The sequence below is a fragment of the Callithrix jacchus genome, chromosome 19 (genome assembly GCF_049354715.1).
Source record: "Callithrix jacchus isolate 240 chromosome 19, calJac240_pri, whole genome shotgun sequence".
In the NCBI taxonomy this organism is placed as follows: domain Eukaryota; kingdom Metazoa; phylum Chordata; class Mammalia; order Primates; family Cebidae; genus Callithrix; species Callithrix jacchus.
Window position 1 is genome coordinate 13,526,267 of NC_133520.1, and position 27,619 is coordinate 13,553,885.

The 27,619-nt window shown below is 39.4% G+C and overlaps 1 protein-coding gene across 1 annotated transcript in view; it reads left to right on the forward strand.

The window, feature by feature from the left end:
- The window catches only part of USH2A (usherin), an 815,757-nt gene that overhangs the window by 765,753 nt on the left and 22,385 nt on the right, over window positions 1-27,619 (forward strand). The window contains exons 64-67 of the mRNA XM_002760516.6: window positions 2,537-2,858; window positions 22,687-22,896; window positions 24,697-24,935; window positions 25,733-25,941. Coding sequence (XP_002760562.4) covers window positions 2,537-2,858; window positions 22,687-22,896; window positions 24,697-24,935; window positions 25,733-25,941 — 980 coding nt within the window. The remainder of the gene's footprint in view (window positions 1-2,536; window positions 2,859-22,686; window positions 22,897-24,696; window positions 24,936-25,732; window positions 25,942-27,619) is intronic.

Sequence of the window (27,619 nt, forward strand, 5' to 3'; positions counted from 1 at the left end):
GTGTGTTTTCTGCACACAAAAGAATCTTCCCCATAGTTTAAAGAAAATTGTTTGGCATTGTTCCCCATCACATTTTAAGTAACTTACATCCCCAGAGAGAAAGGTAATAAAAGATATTTTATGCTTAAAATTTAGTAAAATGAACAGAATCACTTTAAAAAATTAAAGGCTGAAAGAGTGTTGATTTCCAACTACCATAGGTAAAATTTAGCTATTATCATAATCTAGTGATGTGCAGATTAGATCCTCCTATAATTATCTCTGATATATAGTGCTGTTTAAATGAAACATTCATGGTCTTATGCATCTACTCATGACAATTATTTAGGGTCGTATTAAATATTAAACAGTAGTTAAAACTTCCTCAGGTATCCTCCACAGCTAATCCACATGCTATGTGAGCTGGCTTTTATATTACCTTACACTGATGCAGGACATAAAAAAGGCCCACCGTAGCCACAGAGCTGTATATTCTAGACTGGCTTCTTCTTTACCTTTCTGCACCTCCAGCTTTCAAAAATCATATCAATTTGCTCCTCTTTGAAACTCTTAATCAAAAAATCTTCTAGAGAAGGAACAGTTTGTCTAGGGATGAGAGGAATGCTTTTTCCTGGCTGGAAAAAGAGTTTGATTTATCTGATAAATTGCAATGATATTTAAGAATATGAGAGAGATCTCTTCATTATTTACTCTGACTGAATCTATAAGTGTCATTGACATAAAACAGAGTATCACTTCCCTGTGGAGTTGGAGTTCGTGTGGGGACTTTTGTTTTTGTGGATTAATGTTCACCAAATATTGCAAATTTGTGTGTCCTCCATTCAGCACCCCCAGCTGGTCAGTAAGAAGAAGTAGCTTGGGAATGTCCTAAGTAGCAGAGGATCCAAGCCAGAATTTAAAAACTACCACAGATAACACCGATAATGAATAATCTCTATGTGGGAAATCAAAATTGACTTCACAGAATTGCTGAGAAGTCAGATCTGCCATACGCAGTTATGGATTTGATCACCAATAAAGTGGTAGCCCTGTCATGGTGGAGATGGACATGAGAGGAGAACCAGGGGAGGAGGAGAAGAAAGTGGGAATAAAATAAGTCACAAAGGGGAAAAAGGTGTAATTAAGAAAGCACTGAGCCAGGAGCAATGGCTCACACCTGTAATCAAGGTGAGCAGATCACCTGAGGCTGGGAGTTCAAGACCAGCCTGACCAACATGGAGAAACTCAATCTCTACTAAAAATACAAAATTAGCTGGGCATGGTGGCACATACCTGTAATCCTAGATACTCTGGAGGCTGAGGCAGGAGAATCACATGAACCTAGGAGGCGGAGGTTGCCGTGAGCAAAGATTGTTCCATTGCACCCCAGACTGGGCAACAAGAGCAAAACTCCATCTCAGAAAAGAAAAGAAAAGAAAGCACTGGCCAGGTGTGGTGGCTCACGCCTGTAATCCCAGCACTTTGGGAGGATCACAAGGTCAAGAGATCGAGACCATCCTAGCCAACATGGTGAAACCCCATCTCGACTAAAGATACAAAAATTAGCTGGGTGTGGTGGTGTACGCCTGTAGTCCCAGCTACTCCGGAGGCTGAGGCAGGAGAATTGCTTGAACCTGGGAGTTAGAGGTTGCAGTGAGCCAAGATTGCTCCACTGCACTCCAGCCTGGTGATAGAGCGAGACTCCATTTCAAAAAAAAAAAAAAAAAAGGCTAGAACCAAAAGTTCTAAAGGGAGAGAGAAGGTAACTGGGCACTTGAGGGAAAATTGAAGGTGTCATAAAATCAGTGGCTCTTGGGAATAGAGAAAAAAAGTGCTCATTTGCAGCCATAGACACTAAATACTCACAAAAATTCATTTTGTCAGAAAGGAAAGTCCTTGCTATGTAAATAGACCTTTTCAAGTAGCAGAGACCAGCTATGAGGCAAAACATAATTGATTAGTTGTGTTTAACTGGATGGTGATAAGGTGTCTTCATGATTGATAATCTGGTGTGTAGTTAAGTTAACTTTGGCCCCACAAGGTCTTCGTGTCATGTAAGGGAGCCTGTTTTAAGATGTTAGGTATCAGGTGAGAGGATTGATTACCACTGAGACCTTCATTCCATTATGTTCTTTCATGACCTGGAAACACTCCTGGAGGATCATTTAGCCCTAGTTGCAAAGGTAGGAGGAGTCCAGGACTGCTGAGAACTGGTTCATACTTTCCAAGGTCTGCATTCTTCATTGCTATGTTAAGTCATTCTTAGAGTACCAGAATTTTCATGTCGGAAAGAATCTTGAGAATTATTTATTCCATACATCCTTGTTTAGGAGAAGAATTGTGCTCACCTGTTTCAAAGAGATAAGGAACTTTAGAAAGTCAGGAGGATTTTAATTGTTCAAAAATTTCCATGTAAATATAACTTTGTTAGTCTTAAGAGTTAGCTATAAATAAGACTATATGTAAGCTTTTTTTTTTAAGGCTTGGTGTTTTAAGAACTCTTCCCATGAATATCTATTTTGCTGACAATCGCTAATTTCTGCTTTATGTCCTGAAGGTATGAAATACGAATTCAAGCGTGCACCAGACTGGGATGTGCCTCAAGTGACTGGACATTCATACAGACCCCTGAGATTGCACCTCTGATGCAACCCCCTCCACATCTGGAGGTACAAATGGCTCCAGGAGGATTCCAGCCCACTATTTCCCTTTTGTGGACAGGACCGCTTCAGCCAAATGGAAAAGTTTTGTATTACGAATTATACAGAAGACAAATAGCAACTCAGCCTGGAAAATCCAATCCAGTGCTAATCTATAATGGAAGCTCAACCTCTTTTATAGATTCCGAACTATTGCCATTCACAGAGTATGAGTATCAGGTAAGAAATATGTGGTTTTTTTGTTTTTGTTTTTAGTTTTCTTTATTGAGATGGAGTTTCGCTCTTGTTACCCAGGCTGGAGTGCAATGGCATGATCTCAGCTCACCGCAACCTCTGCCACCTAGGTTCAGGCAATTCTCCTGCCTCAGCCTCCTGAGTAGCTGGGATTACAGGCACGTGCCACCATGTCCAGCTAATTTTTTGTATTTTTAGTAGAAACGGGGTTTCACCATGTTGACCAGATGGTCTCGATCTCTTGACCTCGTGATCCACCCACCTCGGCCTCCCAAAGTGCTGGGATTACAGGCGTGAGCCACTGCGCCTGGCCATTAGAAATATGTGTTATCAACAATTCGAGCTGAGTGTGCGCACCCATCCGCACCCGCCTGTAAAAATGGTGTGCAATTTGAAAAGGCACTTAAAGAAATGTGGGACTTAAGGATGGTAATAGTATTCTTTAAAATTTTTTCCAGCAGTAAATGAGGAAAAGCCATATACATTGCCTTTTTCATTTTCTTGGTTTTTGAGTCCTGCGATGTACATTTTCTTATGTAGATTCCAGGTGAAATATTTGCTTTTCTTATTAATAGACTGGTTTCTCCATTAAGATTCCCTCTGTCAGTGTTGCCTTGGTAGGAGATGCTCCTTATTAAAAGATCATTTTGAAAATAACTCCTTACTTGTACCAAAACAAAGTAAAATCAAATGGCAAACATGTCTAGCCTCTATGCTCAAGAAAGAGACAGAATGTTGAAAAAAAAGTCTTGAGGAATGCAGCTAACCTGCCCATGGCGATGAGGTAAGTTTTCTATGAGGATGGCCTGAAAATATAAGACTACACATTCTTAAAAAGCCAAGAATTAATACTAATCTTCAGAAAATATCGTGAATTCTATGGAGGACTTTCTGTTAGGTTTGTTTGTTTTGCCATCAGGGTCGATTTGTATTCTTCTTGCAATAACAACCCCATTTCCTGTGAGAGAATGCTTCCCCTACCCTTTGCTCAGGCGTGGTGGGAGTGTCAATCAATGTGTCAGGCTGCCTCCTAGCCGAGTGGTGGGTACAAGAGCTGCTCAGCCCCTCAGATTTGCCTGGGGCTTGATCTTCAGCAGGGGACTCAGAATTTTAAAAGGTGGAGGTGAGAAGTCCTGATAAAATATCCCTAACCTCAGTCTAAAAGTTTTTCTTTTCCCTGCTATTTCCAAGCACAGTTCTGCAATGATTCTCTTAATTCCATATACTCACAGTAAACTCCTTTTTGCTTCAGTCAGAATCAGTGCCTCTTGCCTGCAGTCAAAGAAAGCTTACTGATTGATGTAAGCACTTAAGTGCCAGGCACAATGCCAACAGAAATTTTCTAAAAGAGGAAACTGAGCCTTAAAAAGCTTATTATGTGAAATAATAAAGGTAATAAGTCACCAAAAAAATAGTGACCAAATCAATGAGTATTAATGATTACAGGGAACATTTTAAGCATGAAAAGGTTTTAGGACAATAATGGATGGGACAAATTACTGAATTAAGTTAATAAGATTTGAAAATACAAATAAATTCTTGAATGATTTGGAAAACACAGATATAAACCCATAATCCCTTGTTTGCAATTCCAAATCTAAAAATCTCTTAGAAGTATTCTCTTGCTTTGCCACAAGTCATTTGGCAGCAAAACTCAATCTAAACAGACTTGAGACTATTTACAGTATTTGCTTACCCCATTTAATATGAATATTTATATGTTTTTCTAAAAAAATATTGTTTTATTATAAGAAGGCTAACCAGATCATGCTGTTGATATTATAAAATATACAGTGCATACATTTTATCCTATTTAAAAATCTGAAAACAAAATTATTTTAAACCATATCAGGCCCCAAGGGTTTGGGATAAGAAAATGTGGTTTATGTCATAAAGGAACAAAACGCTTATTGATGCCACCATTGGAAACATAATACTATTAGAAACAGCCAGAACCTATGTGTCTGCTCTTTTGTTCTTTTCTCATTTCCTTAATTGAAAAGTATCACGTTATCAAAGTTATCAATTATGTAGTCTCCCTTTCAAACAAAAATGGTACCTTCCTGAGAGAGCTAGATGAAATCAGCATGAAATCTTTGGCCACTAATTAGACGCAACTTAATGACCAATATATAAGAAACACAAACTTTCTCTGGTATTGTGTTGTGTCATTGGGCTAAATTCTGGTCACGTGATCCGTAGACGTCTCATTCCAGTGGTTTGTTTGTTGTTTTAGACAGAGTCTTGCTCTGTTGCCCAGGCTGGAGTGCAGTGGCGAGATCTCAGCTCACTGCAACCTCTGTTTTCCAGGTTTAACCAATTCTCCTGCCTCAGCCTCCAGTGTAGCTGAGATTACAGGTGTGCACCACCACACCAGGCTAGTTTTTTTGTATTTTTGGTAGAGACAGGGTTTCACCATGTTGACCAGGCTGATCTTGAACACCTGACCTCAAGTAATCAGCCTGTCTTGACCCTCCAAAGTGCTGGGATTACAGGCATGAGTCACCACGCCAGATCCCATCCCAGTTTTCTAAGGAATGGAAAGCTCTAAGCATGTGTCTTGTCTCTAGTCAGATTTTTCATCAGGTACTAAGGATGACCAGGAATCAAGGAACCCACATTTCAGAGGAGAGGCAAGTTAAGAGCCCTAGGCTATGTGGTCGCTTTTGTAATTGTTACTATTAGCTATGTGTTACACTGCTCCATATTCATCTCCCTCAAATGAAAGTATTTAATTTGGTTTTTGATCTCCAGTTTTCTAATCCCATGTAGTTACAATGTAAGGATAGAAAACAGAGAAAATCCAAATCTAGTTCAGTCCCAAGACCCAGTTCTTATGGAAAATAATATTTCAAAAAGCATAGATTAAATGCTAAAATAAATGGTTTCATTTAGCCTGTACAAATACTGAGTCTATGAGGACCCTGAGTAATCCTACAGAAGTCATTTAGGAAGTTATATACTAAAACAATTTTTTTAAACAAAAGAGCACTTTGTATTTGTGATGAATTTGCATTGTTCTCAAATCCTCTTGAGAGTTACTTCATCTGCAAGTTGCTTTTGAATACACCTTCATTGTCATACACATCTGCTCACTCAACAACTGCCAATGAGTTGACCCTTCTGGAGAGGATTGTGTTTTTGAGGTAATTTTAGATTATAGGGAATGAAAACAAAGAAACTGAGAAACTTCATAGCAGTATGAAAGGATTAATCGGGAGATTGTGAGGATGTGTAGTTGGGGAGGTTGCCACACACATGGTGTGTCTTGCAAGTGTCAGATGGGGCTCCTCACCACCTTCCTACACTACGCTACATTATTGTACTCATTGCTGTTTTTGAGTTAAATCATTGAAAGCAGTTGTTAAAATTTAGTTATATGAACAGAACAAGACAGTTTTCAGTAGTCTAAATTAACTCATTCTATCGGATATCTTGGATATCACATGGATAAGTTCTGATGGGCAGGAGGGTCAGGAAATACCTAGAGAAACAGATACTTACAGAGAAGGGGAGTTCTCACTGGAGAAAACCAAAGAGGGAAATTAAATGAGCAGCAAATGTCACTCACCTCACCACAATTCACATAACCAGCTTGGTAACTAGCTTCTTTAGAGGTGAGCAAAATCCATGTGCTATCAAAAGCATCTTCTAAATGTTCACTAATACTTCGATATGGAATTCCGTAAAGGTAGCATCACCAGTGTTTATAGGACAAATGAAGTTTCTAAGAGCTTGTTCAAAGGGCAGATACCTGGGTGGAATGGGAAGGGACCCCAGCAACCTGTATTTTTAACAAGCAGCCTGGATGGTCTACAACCCATTTTTTTTGGAAATACTACCTCAGAGGGTACGACATTGCTGCTTTGCTACTTAAGCCCAGTTTTCAAGTGGTGATTTTCTGAATCAGTGGTTCTAAGCCTTGACTGCACGCTAGAATCACCTGGGGAAATTTCACAACATTCTGGATGCCAATACCCAGGCCCAATTCCCCTGTAGTTCTGATTCTGGGATGGGTTCGGGCATCTGTGCAGTTCAGAAGGTCCCCAGGTGATCCTCATGGGCAGCCAGGGTTGAGAATCACTAGCCTAAACTGTCATAAACAGATAACCTAAATAAGTGAAGCCAGCTCCCCACAAATGCCTAATTTAACGTGATCATTGATGATGCCTTCTAACATTGGTCTATCCATCGCTTTCCTAAAGAAGGGTCCTATTGTTTTGGTCTGAAGCTAGAGAGGGTAACAGAATATATTATCTACGAAGTCCATATTTCAGTTAATCAAAAATTTATTTTAATCATCCTCATGGACTTTATTTGGTTTTAGTTATTGTTGTTTTATTTTCTTTTGTTTCTTACTTGGGAGGTCCAGTCTTTGGTGGTAAGAGTAAAGTTCATCGTCATTTAAAACAGGGGATCTTTCCAGTTTGAGACATTTCAGCATACCTTCCAGAATTCTGGGATTCTGAAGGATAACACTAGAGGATTAGCTTTAATAAAGCCAGTGACAGCTGAAATATATGAATCAAAAAATTAGGAAGATTATTATTTTTTTTTCCATAAGAATAGGTCGGTGGCTTCACAGAGTGCAGTGCAGGGCCCCATTAGAAAGCAAATATTCTCTGAATTTTGACTGCAACTTAGTTTACCAAAATGTAATTCTCAAACAACTCTGTAAATGTATGTTCCGTGCATAAATGAGATGCTTCTATACTAAATAAAACTCCTCCATTGCACAGACCTGTTCCTTAGAGATCACTGGCTCGCTTGTGCTACAGAATATTTACAAATCCAGGAAGATTTTTTAGAAGACAATACTCATTTCTATCTTCAACCTTTCAAAACTGGGCTATTCTAATACATGCAACGTGAGCCTCCAAATTCTACGTGGAGCAGCTCTTAATGGTTTAGCAGCAAATTAAGACAGTATTCTTCCCACAGGCTTCGAGAGGGACCTGGGTGTGAGTCGACTCCGTTAAGACATTTTGTTTTTTGCCTTTGGGGAGTGAGCCGAGGCTAATGAAGAGCTCCCAGTAATTGTGCATTCATATTCATACTCTCGCTTAAGGCAATGACTCACCACGGAGTTGATAGGCCCCACCCCGCCTTTCACTGAATCATGCTGTCAGTGACTTAATTAGTTTTCCTGAAACTTCCTCACTTTGACAGATTTTTGCAGTAAGCGCCCACGCACACTCAGGGTCTCAGAAGGCTTCTGGTGCCTCATGACTGGGTGACTGAGAAGCAGCAGGGCAGCCTTAGAGGAAACGCTGTGACTCATGGCATGGGGTCTGAACTCAGGGCTAATGCTGAAGGAGCCCACACGGAATGGCAGTCTGCTGCTTTCTAACAGACCAACACTGCCCCCAAACAAGCGGATGGAAGGAAGGGCAGTGGAGGAGACACAGAAGGGGATCCTCACTGTTGCTGTCAGTGGCAGCTGCCTGAAGACTGCCGGGGTACTGCGCCGGCCCTCCCCGCACCAGCTCCCACCATAGGCTACTAAATATGAGTTAGAACAGAGCGGGGCTGGGAGGGGAAGAACAGCCAACATTTCTACTCCCTCTCTCACTACTTCTGGATCCTTGAGCACTTTGGCCTCTTTGGGCCTTTCCTTATAATAGAAGTTAGGGCTGCTATGATGGAATATCACAGACTGGGTGGCTTAAACAACAAACATTTGTCTCTCACAGTTCTAGAGGCGGGGAAGTCCAGGGTCAAGGCACTTGCAGATTCAGTGTCTGGTGAGGCCCACCTTCTGGCTTGCAGATAATGGCCTTCTCCTTATATTCACATATGCAGGTAGAAGGAGATGGAGAGGAAAAGGAGGGAAGAGAAAAGAGTAGGGGGACTTCCTCTAGTCTCTTTCTCTTCTTGTAAGAACACTAGTCCCCTTCATGAGGGCTCCTCCCTATGCAACCTAATAACCTCTTAAAGGCCTCCATACCATCACATTAAAGATTAGGTTTCAACATGTGTATTTGCAGGGGACAAAAGCAGTCAGTTTATAGCACTCATTTATAAAGAGAAGTACCCTCCAGCTCTGTATTCTATGGGTAGAATAGTGGTAAGCCACAGGCATATCATTTTTAGAAATTCTAATCAAACTTTTCTTCTCTTGATTGGCTTTTGTAATCTACAGTTTGTAAAACCTGACAAAATAAATTAAGACCCAAAACAACTGGATTTTTTTTTGTTGAGACTGGGTCTCACTCTGTCGCCAGGCTGCAATGCAGTGGCACAATCTCAGCTCTCTGAAACCTCCGCCTCCTGGGTTCAAGTGCTTCTCCTGCCTCATCCTCCCGACTAGCTGGGGCGACAGGCACATGCCACCACGTCCAGCTAATTTTTTTTGTATTTTTATTAAAGACAGGGTTTCACCATGTTGGCCAGCATGGTCTTGATCTCTTGACCTCGATCCACCTGCCTCAGCCTCCCAAAGTGCTGGGATTGCAACTGGATTTACTAATGGTATTTAGCTTTAAGTTGTGTTGATGCGAGTCTATGAGGTCAGCTTTAGACAATAAATGGATAGATGGTTATTTATCACCAAGTGGACATATGGAAATATCATTAGTTGTGTCTCTCATTGAAACCTAATATATTTATTTACTAATATATTTTTAAAAGTATAACTATGTTATAACCTATAAATATGAATAAATAACAAACTGAATTTCTTTAGTTAGCTACAAATAAGAGTCTCATTTATGTTTCTGAGAAAACCCACACTATCAAAAAGTTACCATGACTATTTCACTACAAGTAACAGAAAGCCAATGTAAGCTAAGGTAAACAGAAGGGAATTGTTTCTGCTCTCATATCTGAGAAGGTCATTGAAGGAATTCCTTGAAACCAAAGAAGATATATCAACACCAGGCCCTGGAAACCTAGGATGCGGGACTCGGAGGCTGTAGGGTTCATTTATTCTCTCCCTCCTTGCCTCATCTCAGCTCATCTCTATTTGGCTTCATTCTCCGCAGTCTCACCAGGCATCTTAGGAAATCACTACTAACAATCCCAGATTCAAGCCCTTTCTGTGCATTCAAGCCCTTCCTTTTCTTTAAGACGTGAATAGATGTAGCACTGAACTTGCTTTGAGGTTAAATGAGTTAATATGTGAATGTGCTTGGAACAGTGCCTCATACATAGAAACTACTTCACCTGTATAACAATAATGGTTATTATTATTACCCATCCACCTTACAGTGGAAAGAGGACTCTAAGTCAACCAAGGGCAGGACTCTGATCCTATTGCACTACCTTCCTTCCTGTGAACCAAGAGAACAGAGGACTGTGACTGAGCAGGTGTGGTTGCAGGGCCCAACCAGGCAAGGCTGCATGAGGTATGTGGGGAATGCTTCCAGCCAGAAGCAAGAACTGCCCTCCCTAGTATGCTACACACACCAACCACGGGAACAAGTACTCCACACCTGTGAGACATTGACAATCCCTGTGCTCTTTCACATTGGATGCTCACACCCTTCCTGTTTTCCAAATGAAGAAGCTGAGTTACAATCACATAGTTTGTGCGAGAAAGGGACTTTATTTCTGATAACCTTGCTTTTCTCATTTAAAAAGGGGGTGTGTTATCATAACTAAGAAATCTGTGTGTCTAGTAGGATGCCTGCTACTTAGTGGGTCCATGTCCCCATCCAGTCCCTCAGGATCCCACTAGTTAAAAGAAGGAGAAACTTTCATTCAAGACTATAAAAAAAGCCAGGTTAAGACATTTCTTTTGTCTGTATCAGCAAGTCATTAATAAAATGTTAGAGTGTAAACATCTCTAATCAAGAGTCACAGTTGGCTCTAAAAATGTGATACTCCTTCCACTAGGCAGTTCAACGCTCCTTGTCCTTGCCATTTCTCTTCTCAAAAAAAGAGTAATTTACCTACATACCCATGACTAAAATTCTAACTCTGATAGTCTGACTCTACTTTTCTGCAATCAGCTACTTGCTTTGTATTGCTCTTTCTATTGCTATCACCCTTACCCCATCCCTTTTCTGTATCACATTTAGAGAAAACATATTGAGCATGTTTCTGTTTAGTTTTGGACTTGCATTTAATTAGGTATTAATCTCACCAACGTATTTCTGACCAGCATGGAGGCTTTTGTTTGGTTAATTTCTCCCATAAGAACTAAGCTCCCCCCGCCCACCCTAACACCCACGGCTCAAGGTTTTAAATGATTTATTGATATTGTCTGACTCAGGCAGTGTATTTATTCTAAAACTTCAGGGCCTGAGCACACAGCTTAGACTGAAGGCCACTGGGACATTTCCATGTATAGAAAATTGAAGTCTGCCACCAGGCCTGGGGCCTGATCATTTTTCGCATCAAGCATTTTGTTCCCACGGGAGATTATTTCTACCTGTCTGTGTGAGCACATTCAGCAGCATGCTCTAGTTCTTTTTGTTCTTGTTTCATCTCTCATGGTGACCCTTAGGACTTTACTCTTAAGTCTCTATTGTTGGCAATCTTGATGGCGCCTTTGGGACAAGTTATTCATGTGAAGATGCGTTGGTTCCCACCTTCATACAGATGCAGCTCAGATTTATATTTCACTTAAGCTGATATTGATCTTCCTATCTCTGTGTTGGAAGCTTGTTTGCTGGAAATAAAATGTTCAACACAACAGAATGCTCTTCAACTGAATGTAGATGATGTGTAACTCCAGCCTGCCCTCATGGCTCTTCAGATGGTCATGAAAACAAGGGCTCCCACAGTCACTTGAAACTTAGGTTCTGTAAAAACATCCAGGAAAGGATGAGGTGTGTTTTACTTATTTTCCTTTATCCTATAAATTGAGTTTTTAATAACCTGTCCTTATTAAGCACCTACATTGTTCAAAGTGTATACCTCGTTACTAGGATCGAGGCAGGAGGCTGAAATCCATGCAGTCTACCCTTCAGGGACTTAAAGTATAGTTGATAAGACAAATAAAGATGCGCACCAATAATGTATCCATAAAAATATAGCTCAGAATGTTGATGTTTGCAAGATCTGAGCGATGGTGAAACAGACCCAGGGAGGAAGAAACAGCTTCCTTACCTTCAGGGACAGCGTGACTTCTACACCGAACTCTAAAGCCACTCTTATTCTCCTCTCTGGCCAGATGGTTTTGTGCAGCACAGGGGGCACCTTGATACTAAAGATCTGCTTGACTAAAATCATTCCTCAGAGACATGAAGAGATACCATTTCTCTGTTCCTTCAGTCTTACAAAAAGAAATGCCTTTCTAAATCTCTGTCCTTATGTTTAGAGGCCTCTCTTATCTCACCTACTGTTATTGATACCCTTGTAATGATTCAAAATGTTCTCCACTGTATCAGTCGGGATCTCAGCAGGAAACATATGGCACACTCAAAGGATATTTGAAGAAAATTTAATGAAGAGGCCATTTATGGGCAGAATTAAGAGGATCAATAAGGGATGTTAAAATGCCCTGGGAGTAGGAAGAGCCAGAAGCTGTTACCGTCTAGGCCTGCAGGGACAACAGAAGAAACTGGGTCATTGAGAGAAAATTCAGCCTTGTCAACCTGCTGTGGCCAAGAGAGGAGCAGGAGAAACAGAACCTGAAGTCTCTCTTCCCTTTGATCAAACCCAAATGGAAAGGAGCCAAAGGAGAAAGATTCCAGGTGAGGCAGTCTGATGAAGTCAGCCTCCCGGGGTACAGAGCAAGCCAGAGAAGGGCCCAGAAGCGATCTGGGGAAAAACCAGCTCATGCCCCACACTCATATTGATGCTGCTTGTCAACCAGTACGTCACAGTGTCCTCCCAGGTAGAATCCTTTCTGGGCTAGAGGATCACCTGGACAGCTTTGGCTTGTCACCGTATGATTATTGATAAACCACTAAGTAAATCTGAAGATTTAAGGAGGATTGTGCTTAGGTACTTGAAACAATGGCATAGTACCATTAAATTATAAATAAACATCTCAGTATATATGAAGCAATCCAATCTGCAAGTGGAAACAAATATGTGAACACATTCAAATAAGCCAGACGCCTTAAATGGTAAAGTTTAAGAACACAGTTGAGACTTCTTGTTAATTGATTTATCTGTCTGTTAATGGATCTGATCATTACCAAGATGCCCATAAGCAACTAGAAAACTGTACAGTTCTCTCTTGATTCCTAGAGGCATATTTCTAACAGAAACCAGCGACAAAATTCTTTTCTCTAAAGAATCCGTTGAACGGCTCTAATTTTTTATTTATCATGCTTGGGACTCTGATAAATTTCAACTAATAATAAGACAAAGTAGAGAAGCCATCCAATTATCACATTTCAGTGTAGGGCAATATTTTTGAAAAGCCAGGCTTTTATTTACTCCAACCCTCAAAGTTTTAGAGTACAGAAGTACCTTGGAAAAAGATACACAGTGCGATGTGGACTAAATTCCAAATGCTATGGAGGGTTTTCCAATCTTGTTAATACATAACAAGTAACTAGAATCCAGAAGTGAGTTCCAGAATTGCTATCTAGCCCCACTAGATCCCCCAAAGTGTTAACTCATTCTGTCCTGTCTTTTCACACGAATAATGTGATAGTATTCACTATTATTTATTGTTTGCTGTGTGCTAAGGGCTATGTTAAGAACTGCACATATATTAACTAATATGATCTCATGCAATCGTTTGAGATAGGTGTTGTTACTAATACCATTTTACAGGTGAGAAACATGAGGCATTGAAAAGTTAGGAACCATGCCCAAGGATGTAGAGTTGGTTAGCTGAAGGACTCAAATTGGAACCTTAAGATTCAGGTTCCGGCTGGGTGTGGTGGCTCAAGCCTGTAATCCCAGCACTTTGGGAGGCTGAGGTGGGTGGATCACGAGGTCAAGAGATCGAGACCATCCTGGTCAACAAGGTGAAACCCTGTCTCTACTAAAAATACAAAAAATTAGCTGGGCACGGTGGCGCGTGCCTGTAATCCCAGCTACTCAGGAGGCTGAGGCAGGAGAATTGCCTGAACCCGGAGGCGGAGGTTGTGGTGAGCTGAGATCGCGCCATTGCACTCCAGCCTGGGTAACAAGAGCGAAACTCCGTCTCAAAAAAAAGAAAAAAAAAAGATTCAGGTTCCAACGACTGTTTTCTTAACTTCTCCCGCAACAGTTACCTCCAAATTGCATTTGTATAAACCTTTGGGATATTCAAAATATTGATGAAATATTTATAAATGTATTAATCCCCTACCCCTTTCCTCATAAATTTCTAGAAACATTATTGCATGTAAATCTTAAAATAGTCCTGTGGGATAGGTGGTGTTATTAGCATAGTCAGGAACCTGAATGACACTTAGCAAGTTACCTAGTCAAAAAGGGACAGAGTCAGAACTCAAGTCTAGACTTCCTACTTCAAGTCCAATGACGGTTCTGCTGAACTGCAGCTTCTTTAAGTCACTTCCATCAGGAGCACAAATTCCTCACCCTGTGAAGACAGACTGATAAGGGATGCAGTCTGGGCTACATGAATTACCAACTCGGGATCCTCAGCTAGTAATTTAAACTCACTAAACCTCAGTTGACTTAATTGTAAAATTGAGATTAAAAAAAAAAACTTACCCCAGAAAGGTTGCTGTGAACTTTAAATAAGTTAACTTAAAGGCTAGGGTATTGTCACTTAAAAACAAAATTAAGATTTAATATATAAATACATAGAAGGTGTTTAGTATCCAGTATTCCTGTAAAATGCAAATCAAATAAAGTCACTCTCCTACCACAAACCCTCTTTCCCCCATTCCATAAAATGCAAACTCCTCTCTAGTTCCATAAGGCCTTTCATAGTCTCAACTTTTGTCCGGTTCTATCCTCATCCCATTGCTCTCTGGCCCTTACCCAATAAGGTCAGCCACACGGGCCTTCTTGAGAATCTAGCCTAGGGCCTTTGCACGTGCTCTTCCCTCAGATCCTTATCTGGTGACCTTCTGCCAATTGTATCCCAGCTTGATGGTCAACTGTTGAGAGAACCTCCTGGACAAGCCAACCATTTTCTGCTGTATAACCTTATGTATATCATCCTACTATATCATCATTTCCTTTCTAGGATATATCTTTACCTGTTTATTTTATTTGTTTTTATTGATTGCCTCTCCTCACCAGGATGTTAGTGACAGCCTTGTTCGCTGTTGTATCCCTAGCTCATAGAACAGCATCTGGCAGATAGAAATGGCTCAATCAATATGTGTTGAATTCATGGATGATAAATAGTCTTACCTAATTTACTATCCTTCATAGAGATGTTAATCATAATTGGTGATTGTGATCTTAGCTTCCTTAGCAACTTATTGTGAATAAAGCATATATTTTAATGCTATCTCCATTAGGGTATAGTTATTATTGGAGAGAACATAATGGAATTTCAATGCATTTACACATGTTTTGAACAGGATGAAATAAATGAGTAGGACTTGCTTCTGTGTAATATGCAATATTGCTCAAAGCATGATGAGTGGCAGCAGAGATGGGTGTCACATTGTTTGTGATAATTTCCACTGTCTCACTTTTGGGCTACCCTCCACCAAAAAAGCCAGTCCATGCAGGGGCTCTATGGTAAGCCCAGGGCAGCAACCCACCCATGTGGAAGGTATGTATAGGCCTTCTTTTAATGGCCTTATGTAGGAAGGAGTAAAGAGCTCGGGCTTTTATGTCACATCTGTATTGGCAGGCCAGCCTTATCACTTACCAAGTTGCATAAATTTCTGTGTTCCTCAGTCTTCTCATGTGTAAATTGGGGATAATAATACCAACTATATAGCATTGTTGGGAGGAAAAAATGCAAAATTAGTACATAGTCTACACTTACAAAAGTCTAAGTACTCAATAAACAGAATAACTACTCTTATTTATCTTCCATGAGAGCTGGTTGGGGTTGGGTTTCTGTTTCCTCTTAGAGAAAGCAGTTAAAGCAATAAAAAATAGCATGCAATAACTCCAAACTTTCATTGTTTAGTTTTATTATTAAAAGTGAATCAGAGCTTATTTCAGTATTTCCCACTGAAATAAGGTCAGTTTCCCTTCTTCAGATATTAGAGGAGAACCATATTCACATGTATTAAGTAACTCCAAAGAGCAAGGCGGTATGAGAAGCAGTAGTGACAAGACACCTATTTTTAGCGTGGGAAATGTCTTGTAATTTTTCCAGTAGCTTCACGTCTCTGAATTTCAAAAGGGTTCATAGCAAGCAAGACAATGTCCTGCTGTAAAAGTGCAACTCTGTCGTATCCAGCAAGTTACTATGTAAACAGAGATGTTTTGAACAGGATGAAATAAATGAGTAGGACTTGCTTCTGTGTAATATGCAATATTGCTCAAAGCATGACGAGTGGCAGCAGAGATGGGTGTCACATTGTTTGTGATAATTTCCACTGTCTCACTTTTGGACTACCCTCCACCAAAAAAGCCAGTCCATGCAGGGGCTCTATGGTTTCACAAATCACATCCATTTGATTGTGAAAGAAAATCAGATAGGTAGACCGTTAAATAGATCGCTACATAGAGCTTCCCAGCACATTATTCCTTCATAACTGGAGCCTGCAGAGCTACTCATGAAATAAAACAATCTTGTAATCACACAATTTCAAATTCATTGTATTGTCTTTTTTGCCAAAATTCTTTAACCACAATTCTGGCAAAGAAGATTCTGGCATATTGCTATTCAAACATATTCAAAGCCTATGACAAGCTACCCTTTAAGCAGGCATTAGCGTGAGTGCCATGGGAAAATATGCTCCAAGGTTGTAGATGAATTGATATGATTTCCTTGATTGTATCTTTTTATTTATGAGGCATAATTTATGAGCACCGGAAAGCAAACTGCAATGAGTGATGACTAACAACAGCCAAAGTCATAAATCAGGAGCAGTGAAATAAGTAGTGATTTTGATCGAATCTATTGAATTAGCTGTTGGCCTTAGCCAATACAGGTATTGGAAAGACCTTTTTAATATCTGTTTTTCCCCCTCATGGGAATGTGATAATAATCTCATTACATGCCCCTAGGAAACAAATAATTTAATTGTTTGCCCGTTAACATACAACCTGTTTACTTATTAATTACTGGCATAGCTGTTCATGCTAGATCGTTGTTTATTTCTCATGTGAATTGTTATAAAATTATGTTCACATTCCTCAGTTTTTATCAACAATTATGTCTCCTTAGAACTGCTTGATATAAATTTGTCCTCAGAATTGTAGAAATGCTTTTTTTAACCAAACATTATCATTATTCCACAAGGAAGCATGTTACTGAATTTCACAGTAGTTGCAGAGAGCTCAGATGTTCTTCCCTCTCTTAATCCTCTGAAAGTTAACAGTTATACTAATACAACTCGTATAATAAGCAGCCTGGATAAAGAACAAAATCTCAAATTTCTTCAAGCACAAGGACAGTCATCACTTACATTAGGAGTTAATAGATTAGAGATATTTTGTAAAAGACTGGTCGGCTGAATTTGGTTACTCCTGTATTCCGTTTTTATACGGAAAATAATAGCAAATGTAAGGCCAAATAAACATCATCTTGGTGCCGACCGTATACAAACCATCCACGAACCGTATATTATGAAATACATCCCCTTGATTTTAACAAGACCTGTAGCATTTCCTTGGCCAAAAGAATCATAAAATATTTTCACAATGTAGGGGGTTTTCTTATGACATCATGAAGAAAAAATGCATCAGAACCCCCCTTGAAGTTTATATTGATAATTTAGCTTTTCTCTAAGACAATATTTGGCAAACATCAATCCTAAGGAAGGTTATTTCAGAAAGATATGATATATTGAGTGAGACAAAGTATTAAGGTGAAAACTACTTTATTTAGCCAATACAGGTATTGGGAAGACCTTTTTTTTTTTTTGAGATGGAGTTTCGCTCTTGTTACTCAGGCTGGATTGCAATGGTGCGATCTCGGCTCACCGCAACCTCCGCCAGCCTCCTCAGTAGCTGGGATTACAGGCACGCGCCACCATGCCCAGCTAATTTTTTGTATTTTTAGTAGAGACGGGGTTTCACCATGTTGACCAGGATGGTCTCGATCTGTTGACCTTGTGATCCACCCACCTCGGCCTTCCAAAGTGCTGGGATTACAGGCTTGAGCCACCGTGCCTGGCCTGGGAAGACCTTTTTAATAACTCTTTGTCCCCCTCATGGGACTGTGATCACAATCTTAACAACAAGTTAAGTGTGGAAATTGTGCTAAAGAATAGCACAGTAGCAGAAGCCACCACTCTGAGAGATTCTGATACGTTTCTGCTTCTCCCATCCTCTGCAGACTAGTGGTCCCTTCTCTTTCCCATTCACAAAACTTACTACAATGCTTCTATTCACAAATGCTTGCTCTCCTCCTAGAACAAAATTAGAAGGAGAAATGTTGGGTTGAGAGAAATTGGGAGCATTTAGAATAATGTTCATCTGGGCCAGAAGAAAAATAGACTCAGCAATTTCTAGAAATATCAAGGTTTCAAAAAATTACCCCTTAAGTGAAAACGAGGAGGCAAGAAGTGGTTCTACAAAGTCAGTCAACTCTGGTTCTGTTTGGAACTGTGATAAACACGGTGATTAACTCGATGATGACTATTGAATTGTAACATGTTCCAAGACACATTTATTGTGTTTATTTGAATGACTAAAGATAATGACAAAGGTAACGCAAAGTATAACTCTAAAGAGACATATGTGGAAATTGAAAATGTACTGTGCCTATATTTCTGTACCAGTTCTATAAAGAATAGCCCTTTGTGTTTTTCAAATAATATTGGGTATAAAAATCACTTGGAAATATGCTCAAAGGGAAGATTCCAAGGTCCTCTCACCAGAAATTCTGATACAGGTACCTAGAATCATTTTGATGACCATGGCTTAGGAATGTATTTTGACAAAGACTTCTCTCAAAGAAGATTTCTAAGAGGCAATTTTCAAGAGAGAACAAATGATGAAATTCATTGTTTTCACAGCAATGTGATTATGGGAGCTTAGTGGCAGATGTTGACACTTCATGTAATTAAAATTTTTTAAGGCAAAACACAGTAATTAGTCCTTTGGGGTAGGAAAGAGTGAATAAAAGAACAATTTCATTTTTTTAATGAACAACAAGCATAAATATGGTAATAGTTTCTAGTTAGATTTAAAAACATATTACATTGAAAACAGAAATTCTATTGAAAACTGACATATTAATCTATCATTTTGCTCGTTAATTACAGAATTTGTGGCTAAACAATTGTAGTTATTTCATGCTTATTAAAATTAGTTAATCTGTGTTTTCTATGACATTTTACACTGTAACTTTTCTCATGGTTACAACAGAAACCTTAGAGAAATAAACCAACCAAGTCAGTCAGTCCTAACTTTTCATTATTAATGGCTAAGAAAGTTTCTGACTCTAACTCATGTTATAACTGTGTGTGCACCCACTCATTCACATGTGAAAATGTTCACCAAACCCAAATAATAATGTATTTCAGCAAAAACTTTAATCATCTTTATTTTTTATTATAAAAGAATAAACATGTTCAGTCTAAATACTGTAGGTATAAAGATATTTTGAATATATCAAAGATGAAGAATATCCTGATGTTTTTTTCCCTCTTGGCCATGGAATTCATATACCTTACTTGTTTTTCTTCCACAATGAAAACTCTTTCATTTTTCTAGGAGAAGTCCACACACTAAAGAAAGAGGGAATGCACAACTATTTGTTCATGAGATATTTTATTTATTTATTTTTATATGGGTTCATTACAACCAAATGATTGAGACATATTGCTAAAAAATTTTCCATGCAGGATCTCTGCTGCTTCCTTCTCCGCCATATAAAGACAGACTCAAATCTTGGCGCGTTGTTTCTTAGTGGGAATAATCTGTTAGTATTTTCACCCTGAACTACATTTCAATACTTTTATCTCTTGCTTAGCCAGGTATAGGCAAAATTCTACAGTGGTGTTTTAGACAAATGACATTTTTGCCTTAACAGAGACAGAGACAAAGACAGAGAGACAGCGGGAGACAGGGAAAATAATATTATCGACAGTTTCTTTTTTCCTTTTCTCCTAGTGGTTTCATAATAACAGAGACACTGCCTCGTGGTACAAGTTTTGTGAAATTCATAATGCTTCATTATCTCAGTCAGCTTTCTCTTCATTCTAACTGTTTTCATTTTCACAGTAGCTCATGTAAATAGGTTGATCCTGCTTTGCATAAGCATGTTGATTTATATGAATGCTATTTTGATCTCAAATTGATTGAATACCAAAAAGAAAGTCTAGGAAAAAGAGTAATGTATTATGAAGGACTCCTGCCAAAGACAAAATAGCCTAAATTAATATTCCCAATTAGTGATGGGGAATTTTGAATTGCCTAGTTTTCAAAGAGAATATTTGCAAGGAAATACAGCAAAACACTGTAATACTGAGGCCCAAATGTTTTTAAAATTCAGGGATTAAATAACGTTTGGAAATAGAACTCCACCTAGTAGAAGTTCACGTAATACAGGAAGGCTGATATTTAGTACGATCTACTACAAAGCCTTAATAGTATTTATGATTCTACCTCTACATTGAAAATGAAAGAAAAGTTCATAAGCCAGAGCCAGAACTGTGCTGAGCACTTCCTATGAATTATGCTTATTTCATCTCATTTTCTTTCAACACCCTATGCCTGCGTTACTGCCATCTCTTATTGGTGCACAGTAATTAATTGGCAAGTTGTTGAATTTTTCTTTTATGATACCTAGTTGCATTTTCTTCCTCATTCATTGTAGCCTGAATTTAAATTCTGCCTGCCCTTAAATCACTGACCAAAGTTCTGCTCTTGACAAAAAAAAAATCTAATATCAATATTTACACCTTACTTTACCTTCCTTACCCAAGATTATTTTTTCAAATCTTGTCATTCAATAATAGGTGTACCCCCACCACTTCCCAGAAGGATATTTGCAGTAAAAGAGGTTGTTCTAGGGCAGAGTGAGGAGCCAGGGACCCTGCTCACTAGGACCCTCCTCACTAGCCCTGAAATCTGACTTCTTTGTAAACAACCTACCCTCCCCATGTCTAACCTCACCTGTTTCAGAGGGGACTCTGAGAGCAGCTGTGGTTGTATTCTCATGGACTCTAACTTCCATGAAATCTGGCTCTCCCATGGCTAACATAGTTTCCTGCTCCTTACTTCCCTATACTTTCCAAAAGAAACCTCCCTCGCCTAAGGCAACTTGTACATGTCTATCCATCCTTGCAAGCTAAGACACCTTACCTAATCTAGAATCGCAGGTATTTGTCTGTGACGGGTCATTTAAGTTTCATGATTCTGAGTATTTTATTTTTGCATATTACAGAATAAAAAACACTGCTCGTTGATATGGGCACTGGAGAGCAGAATTCTAGTTTCAGCGCTTGTAACTTTTGTCACCTTGAACAAGATAGTGAAATTTTCTGAGCCTCAATTTCCTCACCTTTAAAAGGGGTGGAGAAAATACATTCTCCACTCACCTTACAAGGTTGCCATGTTAAGGACTAAATAAGCTGACATAAGTTAAAGTGCTTTATAAAATGTAGAGTTTATACAAATGTGAGTGATTATTATGCAAATGATGAGAGGATGTATCCCAGCTCTAAAAAGAGCAGGTGTGTCTATGTAAGTAGGTTAGTTATCTCTTTTAAAAAATGGGGCTCCCGGCAATCCTATCAGCAAGGGGCTGGAGATTTGCATTTGACAGCCACCTGAAAACAATTCAACATCAGAAAATTTACTTTCACAAAGGAATCCGGAAAAAAGAAAGGTATGAAAATCACTGATAGGAATTGGCTTAACTATGAAAAATCTCTCTAATGTTTCTTCTCTTGAAGATATTGATGCAAAAGCAAAGTAAACAAAAATGAAACTGAACGCTCACTGCAAAGCATTCTGACCATTTTTTCCCCCACAAATAACTCCTATTTTGAACATTCTGCATGATTTAAAAAAAAATACTGAATGCCTGGAACGTGTGTACTGTAGAATCAAACAAGTTTTTCAGACTTGTCTTTAAAAGCTCAGGGGCAAAGTTTTAGAGAATATATAGTTTAGAAGAAACGCAATGAGAAAAAAATTTCCTGAAGTTAGGCTTTTAAATGAAAGCTTGCTAAGGAATACTACTACTCCTAAACACGCAGACAGTCTTCTTGTATTGCCATTTAGATCTATCATTCTGATTGATCACTGTGTAGTTGGCTATTATTGGGCCTAATTTAACCCTATACACTCATACATCCATCTACTCTGTCTATTGTACCTGACATTCTACAAATTACTTACTCATGCAAATGACGACCTAAGGCAACCTTTTAGGATATTCGTGTTTAATTATACAAATGGTTCTTGATAAATAAGATTATACATCGTTCCATATGTTTATTCCCTCCTTGATGAAAGGAAATTTAATTTTCATGCAGATTTGGTGGGGACACTGTTTAAGAATTGCTGAGTGTTATGTAGTCTGCAGATCCATCCAGTTTGCGGAAGCTGACAAACTCACTCCAGTTCCCACAGAGATGAGTAGTTCTTTCATTAGGCTTAAATCAACCCACTGCATTCTGAAATCCTAAACGGCCCCCTTTGTGTTCACATGGTCAAAGGCAAAAGGCAAAAAATAAAAAGAGGAAGAGCCTACCTACTCTCCTGTGTGATTACAAAGTTGCAACATCAAAGTGTATCTCTTCCTGTAGTGTTTACTTGCTTTTGGTTGCCAATTGCTTTCTTTATTGTTTTTATTTTTTTATTTTTTCCAGCCTGAGGGTATCTTGCTTTTGACAGTCTTGTTGATTTCTCTTTGGAGGTCTGGGCAGTGAATTCTGCAGGAAAAGCCCCCAGTAGCTGGACATGGTGCAGAACCAGGCCCGCCCCACCAGAAGGTCTCAGAGCCCCCACGTTCCATGCGGTCTCTTCTACCCAAGCAGTGGTCAACATCAGTGCCCCCAGGAAGCCCAACGGGATCATCAGTCTCTACAGGCTGTTCTCCAGCGGCGCCCATAGGCCTGAGACCGTGGTGAGCAGCAGAGCTAGAAATCTGGGACTGATTGACTTTTAAATATCATTACCATGGAGCGCTTGTTTCTGTGTTTTCTGTTTTTCTCTCCATCTTTCTTATCTTTCTCTTCTCAATTGTCTTGCGGTGAACTTAGTAGCGCAAAGATCCCTCAGAGAAGAAAAAGTGAACCCTGAGGAAACAGAAAAAGTACGTAAACTCGTGGGGAGAGAGATGCTAAAGGTGGTATTAAAGACTCCACAAATGTAAGAAACTAAGACTTTAGAGACAATCAAACTAATTTAACTAGAAAACAGGTCAACCACTTAACAGAGCGGTACCACCTAGTAAGAAGTTGGCCAATGGTAATTATTGGTGGTGTAAATGTTAATATGAAAAAGACAAAACAGAGCAAAGATATCCTTGGGATCTCCATTTTGACATGCACAAATCTCTAATAACACATGGAAAACGCTCATTCTTCTGGTAAATTCAAGAAAGTTCTAGCCCTTTAGAAGAGAGAGCAGAGCAGCTCCGTCAGCACAGTCCTAGCTCCAGTTTGTTCATGAATACATCTGAGGCACAATGGGAGACAGGAGAGAGTGCTCAGGGATGTCATCTTTCATATTGTGCTTTAGCCAGGCCACTTCCTGGAAGCAATGTTAAGAATCAGCTAGACCAGTTTCTGCATTATTTAAATAAAGAGACCAGCAGCCAGCAGGACAAAGACTCTTGTCTCTGTGATACAGCTTGTGCCACTCTCAAGTTTCTCATGAATAAGTGGAGATTATAATACTTTGTTCACACAAACATTGTATAGAGATTGTGCAGATCCTGGTATTACACTATGAATTATTTAGACCAATTTAGGGAACAATTTGGGCAAGTGTGGAGAATTCCTCTGAGACCAGAGTGTCAGGTATTGAAACACAATTTCAACAGATAACTTACATACAGGGAGGCTTGGATTGAATGTTAAAGGAATATTAGCATATTGTCTACAGGACTTTGTATTCAATAAATATAGATAATGTAAATACAATCAACACTTGATTATCCATGCTTATAAAATGATAATATTAATATACCAAAATAATTTGTATTTAAAGGACATTGTATGCATTTTTTAAAAGGACAGCTCTTCTTAATCATACCTTCTTTATGTCAATGTGAAAATTAATTTCCAGTTTCTGAACTCTTTTGTTCCAAAAGTACTTATTAAAACCACAATGAGGTTAAAAATTTGCTCAAATAAACCGAAAAGTTTATAATACTATAAAGATGATTGAGAGAAGACGATAATATTTTGTAAAAACCAATAACACCCTCAGAGAAAGAGATAAACTTTCAAACTCTTCAATACTTGTACCTGATTTTAATGTAGATCTGAAAAGATTTTTTTGACTGAGAAATTGCATGCAAGTAACCATGGCAGAATATGAACCTTGGTGGATGCTGACTAGACATAGAATTCAAACACAGATTTCGTTTTTTGAAAAGACATCCACTCTGAGGGTCATAGACTTTTACTGATACTTTGCGTTTCTGTGCTATTTCCTAATACCTTTCTAAGGTAATAGATAATCGATAATATTATGCCTTCTATTTAACTGTTACATTATCAGATTTTTCACCTATTTGTCATACTTCTCTAACTGGGTTGGTAATTTCTTGATGACAAATGCCATGCTAAATGCCATGTTGCGTCTCCCAGAGTTCTTGGCATGGCACTCCATTTGTAGGAGGTGGGATCCTGGATAACATTTATCAAACATCTTTGATGTTTGACACTGCCTCATCTAGCCTTCTTTCCTCCCACAGCTATCCGAAGGCATGGCCACCCAGCAGACTCTCCATGGCCTTCAACCCTTCACTAACTACTCCATTGGAGTAGAGGCCTGCACCTGCTTCAACTGTTGCAGCAAAGGACCAACAGTTGAACTGAGAACCCATCCTGCTCCACCCTCAGGACTGTCCTCTCCACAAATTGAGACGCTGGCCTCAAGGACGGCCTCCTTCCAGTGGAGTCCTCCCATGTTCCCTAATGGTGTCATTCACAGGTAGTGGGTCAGGCGGAAGGATGAATACACTAACAAGGCATTTGTACAGACATATGAACACATGGTATAGCGTACTCTGCACCTAGGCTACAAACCTGTAGAGTTACCCAGCACTCCCCAGGGAGGACCTGCTTATTGAACAGATAACTATAGCAAAGTAGACAAATAAATTGATTTAAGTGGTTGTGTTACCTGTGATGTATTTAAATCATCATAAAATCAACTAATGATAGAAAGGAGAACAACAAAATAAGCTTTACATTAAAAAGACAATGTAATGTGTTTGTATTCAATAGCCTCCTCCTAATAATTGTCTGGAATCACTCCTTCTATAAGCCTTCATTGGAACTTAAGAAACCTCCACAGTTAAATCAGAATTGCCCTAATCTAACTTAAAATATTGTCATAAACCACTGTTTGAAAGAACAAAGAAGGCATTTGACTCAAAATCATTTAGAAAAAAAAATTTCTTTATACTAGAAAGAGAAAAACTATTTATGTCTCTCCTCTTAAAGGAGGGAAGCGTCTTATCTGTACCAACAAGGATCACTAGTTGCTGGGTAAACAGCAATGTGTGTTTGATGGTAACTTCTCATCATTTCTCTGGTCACATCTGCTGCTCATTTCCAACAGCATTACATAAAGTGTTTCTGAGAGCAGTTTTCTGCAAATGGAAATTCAAAAGAGCCTGTAGCTTGATGAAAACAAAATGTCTCCTCACAAAATAGAACCAGTTTTAAGAGAGCTAAACTAATTCCCTTACCCGTCTTCACTTTACGTATCCTTTCTCATTTTAGCTATGAACTCCAACTCCACGTGGCTTGCCCTCCTGACTCAGCCGTCCCCTGTACTCCCAGCCAAATAGAGACAAAATACATGGGGCTGGAGCAGAAAGCCAGCCTCGTGGGTCTCCAGCCCTACACCACGTACAAGCTAAGAGTGGTGGCACACAACGAGGTGGGCAGCACGGCTTCCGAGTGGATCAGCTTCACTACCCAAAAAGAATGTGAGTAAAAGCAGCTGCTACCATAAGCCAGAGAGATGGGAGGGCAGTCAGGAGAGGTTTGTCCTGAAAACTGGGGAAGCCACCTTTTAAAACAGATTGAGTGGGCTCAGTTACATTGAATGCTACTGAAGCACTGATGAAGATGACTATTGAGGAAAAGTGCCTACTGGATTTAATTATATGGAAGTCACGGGCAAATTGAAGAAGGATTTTTTCATGTGAGGATAGGGTAAAAACCAATTTAGAGGAAGCTAAGCAATCAGTGGGAAGAAAGAAAATGAACAAACACTTGTAGACCATTTTTATAAGAAGTTTTGCTACTCCTCTTCTTTGTAAATTACATGGCATAATCTCTAGTATGTTAAGAAAGCATTGAGACATAGCACTGTTAGGAAAATCAAAAGAGCAACTAAGTGAAGAAAAGAGCAATAAACTATTTAGTCAGGGGTTTCCATTCATTTTTATATAATATAGTCACGCATTCCTTAACGATGGAAATACGTTCTGAGAAATGTGTCGTGAAAACATCATAGAGTATACTTGCACAGACCTACATATTATAGCCTACTCCGCCCTGAGGCTACAAACCTGTGTAGGCATGTGGCTGTGCTGAATACTGCAGGCAAGTGTAACACAATGGTTATTTGTGTATCTAAGCATAGAAACAGTAAAAAATCTGATATAAAAGATAAGAAGGTGAGGAGTGGTAGCTCACATCTGTAATACCATCACTTTGGGAGGCCAAGATGGGTGAATCACCTGAGGTCAGGAGTTTGAGATCAGCCTGACCAACATGGTGAAATCCCATATCTACTAAAAATACAAAAATTAGCTAGGCATGATGGTGCATGCCTATAATCCCAGCTACTTGAGAGGCTGAGGCAGAATTGTTTGAACCTGGAAGGCAGAGGCTGCAGTGAGCTGAGACCGTGCCACTGCACTCCAACCTGGGCAACAGAGCGAGACTCCTCTCTCTCTCTCCCTCTCTCTCCCTCTCTCTCCCTCTCTCTCCCTCTCTCTCTCTCTCTCTCTCTCTCTCTCTCTCTCTCTCTCTCTCTCTCTCTCCATATATATATATATATATATATATGAGGTGGTACAGAACAACTCCATTATATTCTTTTTTTCTAGACGGAGTCTCATTCTTTCACCAGGCTGGAGCACAGTGGCGCAATCTCAGCTTACTGCAACCTCCGACTCCCGGGTTCAAGCAATTTTCCTGCCTTAGCCTCCCAAGTAGCTGAGACTACAGGTGCGCACTGCCATGCCCAGCTAATTTTTGTATTTTTAGTAGAGATGGTGTTTCACCATGTTGGCCAGGATGGTCTCGATCTCTTGACCTCATGATCCAACTGCCTCAGCCTCCCAAAGTGCTGGGATTACAGGCGTGAGCCACCGCACCCAGTCACTCTATTATATTCTTATGGGACCACCATCATTTCTGCAGTCTTCATCAAAACGTCATTATGAGATATATGATATAACTCCTTTTCAGATTTTATAAGGTATGTGCTTTTGTTGTTTAGTTATGGCAAACACAAAACGTATTAAGAAAAAGACAAGTACTTATCAGAACCAACTACATAATTTATGGAGTCCCATAAAAAATGAAAATATGGAATGCTTTGCTGAAAAATCATTAAGAATTCCAAGACAGCAACAGTAGAGCATCAGGCTA